We start from the raw sequence: 10,068 nt of genomic DNA, 5'->3' as shown, positions 1-10,068 counted from the left end.
GCTGGCTGGATGGTGTAGTATATTTCATTGGGATTTTGCTTAGTGACCAAACTGTATGGTGCTACTTTGTTGATTTTTTATTGATATGGATGCACAAAAAAAAAAAAAAAAAAAAAAAAAAAAAAAAAAAAAAAAAAAAAAAAAAAAAAAAAAAAAAAAAAAAAAAAAAAAAAAAAAACAATACAAAACAAACAAAACAAAACAAAAACAAAAACAAAAACAAAAACAAAAACCCAAAAAAAATCTATTTTTATTTCCTTTTTATCTGCAGGGATTCCGACTTGAGGTCAGTCGAATCATTTATATTTTCTCCTTTGAATACTGCTTTCAATTACTGTTTTTGTTGTTGTTTTATAACTGAGACTTTTTTCCCTTCAATTATAGGTTTATAGTGCTTCTTCTTCTGAATTATTCAGGTATATATTCACATTAACTTCCTTAACTATTTTAAAAGGGATCATTATTTTAGACAGCAAAAAATATGTAGATTTGATAAGGATTGACAAAATTGTGTAGATTCAAAATCCTAAATAATTTTGTGAAAAATACTAGTCTCATCACCTTCAATTCTTTTTAAAATCCTAATTGAAAAGAAAACTATTTTTTTTATGAACACATGTAATATGTAAATGTTAAAAAGAAAGCAAATGTTGCCTTCTTTTCAGTTTTCACTCTCAATTTTTAAAAGTTGAGAATAGCGTATTGCCTTCTTTTCACTCTCAATCTTTGAAAAATTGAGAAGAGAGCAATAATAAGGACTTTTTATTGTTCAATTCCTACATGCATACAGGCATGGGCAAGCATATGGGGAGTAAAATGTGAACACTATTGGATCCGACATCCCCAGCACCTCTAATCCCAAACAAGAAATAGTAAGTAATGTATACCTCTGTCCAAAAGGTTAATCACATTTAATTTTTTTAATTAGTATGTTTTAAAATGTTAATTTTAGTTTCTTAGAAGATATAATAAATTAATTATTTTAATTTTAAGTATTACGGAGTAATAATTATTTTTAGGGTGACTAACGTAGTTGTATATTCAACTTTTCTTCAGGTACGTGTGTGACTTTTAATTTGAGCAGTGATGATGTGAATTTCTTTCTAAAAGTTTATGTACGTGTTAAGCTGGCTGCCTGGCTGGATGGTGTAGTAGTTTTCATTGGGATTTTGCTTAGTGACCAAACTGTATGTTGTTACTTTGTTAATTTTTTATTGATATGGATGCGCACAAAAAAAAAACAAAAACAAAAACAAAATAAATAAATAAAACAAAACAAAACCAAAACAAAAACAAAAAAAAAAGCTATCTATTTTTATATCCTTCTTATCTGCAACGATTCCAACTTGAAGTCAGTCGAATTGTTTATATTTTCTCCTTTCAATTATTGTTTTTGTTGTTGTTTTATAAATGATACTTTTTTCCTTTCAATTATATGTTTATAGTGCTTCTTCTCCTGAATTATTCAATTATATATTCACATTAATTTCCTTAATTATTTTAAAAGTGATCATTTTCTAAGACAACAAAAAATATGTAGATTTGAAAAGGATAAACAAAATTGTGTAGATTCAAAACCCTACATAATTTTGTGAAAAGTACTAGTCCCATTATTTTCAATTCTTTTCAAAATTCTATTAAAAAAATACTTTTTTTATGCACACTTGTAATATGTAAATGTTTAAAAGAAGGCAAATGTTACTTTCTTTTCACTCCCAATTTTTAAAAGTTGAGAAGAAAGCAATAATAAGCAATTTTTATCACTTCGAAGCTAATGTGGATACATGAATAATTGAAGGAGTAAACACAGTATAAATATATAATTTTAGGGGGAAAAGTGTCATTTTTTCTTTATATTTTCAGCAATACAATTAGTTTGAACCTAATTGCACTAATTAATTTTCTTAATTATTATGATTTGCTCAGATATGCGGTGGTTCAAGTCTGTTTTCTACTATCAATTTGTTTCCAGGACTACGTTCAGCTTTTTGGTTAATCAGCTTTTTGCAACTCCAAAATGCTAAAATTCAAAAAATTGCTCAAAACAACTTTTTCAATTAGCTTTTTGAAAAAAAAAAAATTATACTAAACAACTATCAACTAACAGCTAATTTACCAAACGCCTTTCTACAATCCGCTAATATTATCAACTAGTTATACACTCTAACCCAATCAGTTAATAGCCATTTACCAACAGGGCCGATAAGTTATAATAGTTGTGCTTGGAAAGCTGAGGTTTAAGTTTTTATTCACTAAAATGAACAGACGGTTGTGGATAGCTAATGTAGTAATGTTTATTGCCTGACTACTTTACATCTCTTCTCCAAGACCTTCAAACAGGGAGATCCAAATAAAGCTTGAAAGAAGAAAAATGGAGTATAGATTAACATTGCTAAAATCAGCTCTGTACAATTTAAACTCCTCAACTTCCTCTAATGATGTTCCTCTTCTGTGGAAACATGCAATTATATAGTAGTGCATACATAGAATAGAACAAAGTCTTTTACTTTGCATGTTGGGGAAAACATAGCCCTGCACAGTAGGCAACTTTGGTGAGTTATTGAAAGGACTTAACATGAATACAGAATACAAGTAGTCCAGTTTGATTTAGCTGAGTTGAGTATGCCAGAATCAGCCAGCATTCTTTTGGAAAGTATTGAAATGAGTAGATATATACCTCTAGAAGAAGTCCATGGGATGAACAAGTACTCCCTCATCATTCCAATCTACATCATTAGTGTTTGTTTCCTTTCCAATTAACTGAAGAGGCGCGTCTAGTGGAGGTGGGCTCTGCAGTAAAACAGGAAAACATTCATGTTAGCATCAAGCGCGGCAAAAAGCTATAGCTAGCCCAACCATTACCCCTCCCAACACCTGGGAGACTTAACTGCTTTTGACACGAACTTGTGACCTGACTCTGATACTACTTATTAAGATCAAATGCTTACCACTATGCCAAAAGCTATAGCTAATGAATGTGCAACTTTATTTCCTTATACTGCCATACATTTTCGAGAGGTAAGGTGCTGGACTTAGCCCGACATGGCCCTTTAGGCCTCCGCCCAATAATCCCCTAGCCATTGGGTGTTGGACTTGGCCATTTACTGGCCTTTGCCCAACAATTCAAATTAGATTATAGCTGTGTTTACTAACCAGAGAAATTCTCGATTTTTTCTTTTTTGGAAAATAGAGTGAAGTGAATGATGTGGTTCATGGACAAGGTATGGAAGAGTTAATACCATGCATCGGATGAGAGGCCAGTTTATTTCCCGGAAGAAAGGATGTTGTTTGATCTCATTTGCACCGCTATTTGATCCCAAACGGCATGCAGGATCTCTGTTTAACAATGCGTGAATCAATTGCCTTGCTGCCAGGCTCACCTGCAATATTTCATCACATCAAACAATCATTAGCTGCCTGCCAGGCATAGTCTTGCCAGTTATGTAATACCTGTGTTAAGAGTCCCACATTGAAGAGAGAATATATGGATTTGTAAGGTCATGAGTTAGACTAGTTAATGAATTGGATTTAGTCTTTTAGTGTGGTTTGACTCATATGCATTATAGCCTAGTTGAGTGACCTTAGCCCAATCTTAAATTATAACATGGTATCAGAGCTTGTTTGGTGATATACCTGAATGCTGCTTGGGAAAGTAAGATCTTTGTTTAAGATGTTGGCAAATGTCTTTTGCCTATTCTTTCCTCTGAATGGCGTGCGCCCATACAGCATCTCATACAGCAAAATACCTGCAACAGAACAGAAAGGTTCTTGGACTAAATCCAGATAGAAGGAGAACAAATTAATATCCTAGTTCAGATTGTCATACCTAGAGCCCACCAATCAATAGCACTGCTGTGACCAGCACCGGTTATAATTTCCTGAAATTTAAGTCATTTATAAGCATATCAGACGAGCTCGTTAAGTTTCGAAAGGGAGTAAGGCTCCTGAATATGAACTGCAATGAGATTCAAGACGAAAACGGGGATTCTGTACAGGAGCAATGTACTCTTCAGTCCCAACGAATGAATTCGACTGCGAAACTGGTTCTGCAACAAATGTTGGTGGCGGAGTGCTCCTAGATGGCCTTCTACCTTTGGGAGGCGCGTGCTTTATTACCTATTGCAAGAAATAAACATTACTAGTGTCGTATAGAATATTACACAAAAGAAGAAATGTAGCTGAGAGAACAGTTACATACTTGGGGTTTACAGGTCGTCTTAAACGACAAATCGAAGTCAGTTAGCACAACATGCCCGTCGGCCTGAAGTAGAATGTTTTCAGGTTTCAAATCCCTGTATACGATTCCTGTAATGTGAGACAAACAAACATTAACGAATATCAACAACTAGTTGGTGTTAAGCAGAAATTTATGCTTCTAGGTTGTGTTTCCTTTCTGCAAACCCTTCTACCTGTTGGCAGGAAACATATAAACCTTTCACCTCAAAACATCCACGAATTAATTCATATGCTAAGGTAACAGCAAGCATACCTAAGCAGTGAAGGTATTCCAAGCCAATTAAAACCTCTGCAGCATAGAACCTGGATAAGAAAACAAATTAAATTACCATTTAAAGTAGCCATCAGAAATCAATGAGTTATATGGTTAATATAAAATGGATGAATTAGGTCTCGTTTTCCTTGAGGATATAATAATCATCATGATGAGTGTTAGCTCTATGACACTGTTTATCATATTTGGTAAGAGTCTCACATTGAAAAACAAGGGAGAAACATAGGACCATGGATTAGACTAGCTAATTGATTGGATTCAATCTTTTAGTGTGGTTTGGCCCATGTGCATTATATCCCAGTTGAGGGACATTGACCCGATCTTAGATTATAACAGAGCCAATCTCAGTTAATATAAAAATATTAAAGTACCTCGCAGAGTCCTCTTTAAACATTTTCATGGGCTGTTTGTCAAGCAATGCAAATAACTCTCCTCCAGGACAGAAGTCCGTTATCAAGCAGACATGTGTAGACGTCTGGTGGAGACAAAGATGTCAATATGATAAATGATTTTATGTAAATTTTAAAACATGATAAAGACGATATTTTAGATAAATGAAAACCTGAAAGGAGCAGTAAAGTGTTGGAAGGAAAGGATGGTCAAGGAGAGCAATGATTTCTCTTTCGATGCATGCTCGATGAACCTGTAAAATCGAGCCACGTTGGGTTTTTGGCATTATGGAAAAAAGTTAATGAGGAAAGAAACTTCTTGGCAATAGTTACAGGGTATAGGGGAATCATGGAGTGAATATATATCATTTTAACTAAGTCCTCTCAAATATGCAACAGCAACTCTTCCGGATTAATTCATACCTTGTTGCGGTTAAGCATTATGGATTTATCCATTGCCTTCATAGCATAGAGTTCACCTGAACCTTTTAGTTCCACCAAATGGACACTGCAGCCAACAAAAAAATTGGAGTAAGAAAAACAAAGTTTCCTTAAACCAACATGTTTTTGACAGAGACCACATTAATAATCCTAAAGGAATAACTCATCTTGGAACAATATGGTCATTATGAATGAAATGGAAACAATGTAAGACATCAATCTTTAACAACTTAGTAAAATGGCACCGGACTATAGCATTTGTTTCATCAATGTCATAACTGCATATTATGTGCCTGCAGTTAACATATGTGCTTGTAGTTAACAAATTATGTGCTTTTAATTTATTTACAGGCACATAATCGGTTAACTGTAGGCACATAATACGTTAACTTTAGACACATAATCTTAATGTCATTTTGGACTAGCGTCCACAATGCAAAAATATACCTTCCAGTATCTCCACATCCCAATGGCCGCACAGGTTTAAAATGATTGAGGCCAATTTTTTCACCAGTTGCAGTGATCTGCAATGTTAAATAAAATCACATAATATATGGAATAGTTTAAAAAACATACTCACGAATGGGGGAAAAAGAAGAGAAGCCAGTAGTAAAAAACAATGATTTTCAAACCATAATTATCATAAAGTGCAGGATTGACAGACCACTCTATAAATTCGTCTCTATGGACACACAGCAATGAACAAAATTGATCAACAAAGATGGAAGCTACAGTGATATGTGTACTTGTGTACTTATGTATTATGGACTTCGGGTTATCATTACCTTTTGTATTGCTGCCCATGAAGTACTGTTCTTTCTATGGGGCCTAGGAGAGACACGCTGAGAGTGCAAAGCCCATAAGTCTTCTGGTCTCTGAAAGTGGCCCGGTAGAGAATTTGCATCAATCATTAACGAATTAGACACCATCTACAAAAGAAATCGAAATCCAATTCAGAGTGTAAGGAATACCTTACCAAGTTGGCGTCAGGAAGTTCTCTAACAGCTTCATCAACATTTTCTGCGGTAGCTTTTACCTGGAAACAAAAAATTTGTATACTCACTAAAACAATCAGTTCTCTCCAATGCGAAAAGCAAAAGATTTGTTATCGTGACCGAATCTGCAGGGAATAATGGAATATGTACCAACTTAGCACTTTGTAGCTCAGTTTGCTCTGAGAGGCGGTTCCTAAGGGGTTCTACATGATCACTTCCATCTAACTGAACGCCAATGAAGTATTGCAGTTCTCCCTGCAAATGCAAGATTTGAGTCAGCAGCCAAATGAAGTAACCTTATCGACTTACATATAATTATTTTACTGTAAACTAGACAAAGAATCTACCTTCTGATCACGCATTGGTTGCAAGTGAAACAAATTCCAGAACTTTTTTCCTGACAATTAGGTGTGCAAAGAAAATTGCTTTGAACCTTGTTGTAGGAAGTAAACAATTTGGAACTCTTTGCATTGCAACCAAGACTTATAGCTTACCACTCTTAGTATAATTAATTAACTGGACCGTTATTTCTCTTTGTTCTCTTATGGCATCTCTTATCCTTTGAACAGTTGCTTGATCTGTTTCAGGCCCTTGAAGAAATCTGTTGGATCATAGTTCTCTATTAGATGCCATTGTTACTGGGAAATTCTAAGAATAAAAAAAACTGTAGTTTGATATGAATTCAAACACTTAAGTCACTAATACTTGAAACATATCTGAGCTTCAAAATTAAACAAGTATGCAATGTTTTTATATGTACCGGCAGTTTCTTCCCAAAATTTCTTCACGCGTGTACTCTGTCAGTTCAAGAAAGCTATCGGATGCAAATATCTGCATGCAAAGGATCCTGTTTTAGTTTCCAATTGTACGGGAATATATAGATGCATTACAATAACAAGTAGCATCCCACCGAAATGCATATGAATTCAGAGAAATAGATATTCTTGTGTTTATAGGAGGCTTTTTTAAACAGTAACAAGTTGTCAAATTGATATTCATGCAAACATTTACATCCATTTTTACCTTTACACTTAATTAAATCTGGGTAGATGCATGGTTAACAGAACTCATGAGAATGTAAATTAATTAAATTGCGGGTTGGTCTTACAATTGGATTATCAGGAATTCTAGGATCTGTAATCACAAAATTCTTTTCAATGCGCTCCAGTGTTGTTGCAAGGTCAATCCCTTGGCGTATATCCCTTTCTCTTTCAGCACGCTCCCAACTGTCAGCTATCTCTTCCGTCATTAAAATTTCAGGCTCTGGAATTTGTTGGCTTTTGGTCAGCCCTGCACTGCTGGAAGACCTTCCTTTGAACCTGCAGAAAGCTAAGCTCAATTTCAAGCAAAGCTGGATCCTACTCAAAACTACTGAGGAATTCGGGATTGAAGTTATATCAAGTAATATGGCAGTTCACCTTATATGCATATCTGCCTCTAACCTAGCGGATACTAAATGAAAAAGACTCACCCCATCAAAGAAACGCGTGCAGATTTTCTAGACTTTTTATCAGAGTCCTGCCGAGATAAATTGCCCTCGGGATCCCATTGAGGGGTTTGTGAACTAGGTGTACCAATGCTTTCAGTTTCAGCCAATCTAGGAAGCATAAAATCCATTTGCTTTGCATCCTGACTTATAGATTTTGCACTCGATCGTGGATTCTTTACGGTTTGTACAACTTCAGTAATCGAACCTAAAGCATTTTCCTTCTGGCGAGCTGAAACAAAAAAAGAATGTAAGTTTTGCCAATGCTGGATATGATTTCCACGTGTGAGAGATAAACACTTGAGCTCACCATCATATCGAATCAATGACTGAGGCAATCCATTCGGTCGCAATGTCTTGTCAACAACTCCTTCAGTATATTTGCTTACCTCTACCTGCATTCTGTGAAAAAGATTTGTACTGAATTAAGTATATACTTTAATAAGTGATGTAATATCATTTCAGAGAGTGAAACTATGATCATTCATCTTGGTGCCTTAACTACTGAATATGTGATCCAATTTTATACCTCAAGAACTAGAAGAAAAGGAGACCACACGTCTTACCCGATAAATTTGATTGTGTTTCCATTCTCATCTTTTATGGGAGTGACTGTTAGCATATTCCAAAAAGGTGTCCCGTCCTTCTTGTAGTTCAAGAGCCTGCCACAGTAGCTTTTCCCGGCTTTTACAGCGGTCCGTATTTTGTCTACTTCATCCAGGTCTGTATCAGGGCCCTGCAGGAAGCGGCTGCACAAAAAAAATTCGGGGAACAATAAGGAGATGAGCTTATGAGGAAAAAATTGTTTAGGGAGAAGTGAAATAATATAATACAAGTAGTCACCCTTACCAATTCCTTCCAATAACCTCTTTTGAAGAATAACCGGTCATTGTAAAGAAGCCACTGCTAGCATACATAATAGGACAATCTGGCTTAGTGGCATCGGAGACAACAAATGTCTGCTGAAGTGTTGCCAATGCATCCTTCAGTTCCTGAGATACACGAGGCATTTCCGTTCCATAATTTGACGACTCTGATGTCCTTGTCGATTCAGCTGCCGAGAACCTCTCCAATGAGTTCTTGTTTCTTTCCCCTTCTCCAAATGAGATTTTTGGAATTGCATGGAAGCTACCTTCCCCCACATCCATCCTCACCGTTAATCCCCATTCTGCAGTCCTTTGTGCAATGCTAGATTCTATTATTTTAGCATCACTCCGAGCTTTGCTAGTCTCCGCTTCAAAAGCCATCCACTTACCAATTGGATCCTTGTTCGATGTCGAATTCTCAGACACCTCTCCTTGAACTTTAAGCTCTCTCACCTCTACACCCTCGTTCCTACTACTACCACTCTCTCCAACCTCACGACTCAATGCTGGCTCAAACACCTCAATTGGTCGCCTTTGGTATTTATCAGCAGCACTTGAAGATTCCATTTCACTAAAATGAACCACAATAAGTACATATCCCCACAAACTTGCAAACAAAAAAAACTATCTACCCTACTTTCTTCCCACTAAATTACAGCAAATACACAACCTTTAACTAGCCTATATATAGCAAACAGAAGAACTTCAATTCAACCGGACAGGACCAATCATAGACTTACCACAAAATTCAAGATTCCAAGCATCAATTTAGAAAAGAAATAGCAAAGTTTCTCTGAAAGAGACTCAAATTGTGAAAATAATGGGTTGAAAAATAGCGAATTAAATGCTGAACTACATGAGAGTGGCAAAACCTTTGCAGAGCTCAATCTGAATAAAGACTGAAAACAACCCAAAGTAACATTAATCAACATAAAGCAATTGTAAACACTGAAAACTACCCAACTAGCATTAATCAATAAAGAAAAGAATTAAAGGTTGAAAACAACCCAAACTAGCATTAATCAACACAGAAAAGAATTAAAGATTGAAAACAACCCAAACTAGCATTAATCAACACAGATAAAAAAGAAAGTAGAGATTGAATTGAAAAGAAGCCAAACTAGCAATACTAAATGAACAAAGAAAAAGAACCTGCTGGAGATTATATTTGCATGTTTAAGTGGCAAGAGCAGTAGAGCTGGGTAGTAGACTAGTAGCTATAGGAAAGTGTGTTGAATTTGGAGGCTTTGTTGAGAACCAGAAAGAGAAGATATTGGGAAGATAATGTTCACACAAAAAAATGGGGACTCCAAATAGTGCCATAATGTAACCAAAAATGTGGTCTTTATCCACTTTCCCCCTTACAAAATTTGTTGGTATC

The 10,068-nt window shown here is 35.5% G+C and overlaps 1 protein-coding gene and 1 long non-coding RNA gene across 2 annotated transcripts; one reads left to right on the top strand and one right to left on the bottom strand.

Moving 5' to 3' along the window:
* The first annotated feature begins 177 nt into the window (after nt 1-177).
* On the top strand, nt 178-1,384 carry LOC116006702. Its single transcript, XR_004095175.1, has 4 exons — nt 178-286; nt 385-416; nt 791-872; nt 1,057-1,384. It is a non-coding gene; the product is annotated as an uncharacterized LOC116006702 (long non-coding RNA).
* An 821-nt stretch (nt 1,385-2,205) lies between these two features.
* LOC116006550 (phototropin-2-like) lies at nt 2,206-10,068 on the bottom strand. Its single transcript, XM_031246973.1, has 24 exons — nt 9,840-10,068; nt 8,671-9,258; nt 8,388-8,570; nt 8,132-8,223; nt 7,807-8,053; nt 7,444-7,654; nt 7,096-7,166; nt 6,830-6,936; nt 6,683-6,732; nt 6,486-6,590; nt 6,317-6,376; nt 6,126-6,215; nt 5,788-5,864; nt 5,323-5,407; nt 5,073-5,153; nt 4,882-4,985; nt 4,490-4,539; nt 4,199-4,305; nt 3,994-4,116; nt 3,827-3,878; nt 3,634-3,746; nt 3,240-3,380; nt 2,678-2,790; nt 2,206-2,532 (listed from the first exon to the last, which is right to left on the bottom strand). Exons 2-23 carry the CDS (start codon nt 9,252-9,254, stop codon nt 2,680-2,682), a joined length of 2,844 nt encoding a protein of 947 aa, XP_031102833.1. The 5' UTR covers nt 9,255-9,258; nt 9,840-10,068; the 3' UTR covers nt 2,206-2,532; nt 2,678-2,679.

This window comes from Ipomoea triloba, chromosome 15, assembly GCF_003576645.1.
Source record: "Ipomoea triloba cultivar NCNSP0323 chromosome 15, ASM357664v1".
NCBI classification, from domain to species: domain Eukaryota; kingdom Viridiplantae; phylum Streptophyta; class Magnoliopsida; order Solanales; family Convolvulaceae; genus Ipomoea; species Ipomoea triloba.
This window is presented reverse-complemented; position numbering and strand designations above follow the sequence as displayed.

Excerpts from the sequence above, each read along its gene's own strand:
- LOC116006550 (XM_031246973.1), bottom strand. The coding sequence starts at position 9,254 with ATGGAATCTTCAAGTGCTGCTGATAAATACCAAAGGCGACCAATTGAG. Across the intron at positions 4,540-4,881 it reads TTTAAAGAGGACTCTGCGAG|GTTCTATGCTGCAGAGGTTT; the intron begins GTACTTTAATAT and ends TTTCTTATCCAG. Across the intron at positions 4,306-4,489 it reads GGAATACCTTCACTGCTTAG|GAATCGTATACAGGGATTTG; the intron begins GTATGCTTGCTG and ends CTCACATTACAG.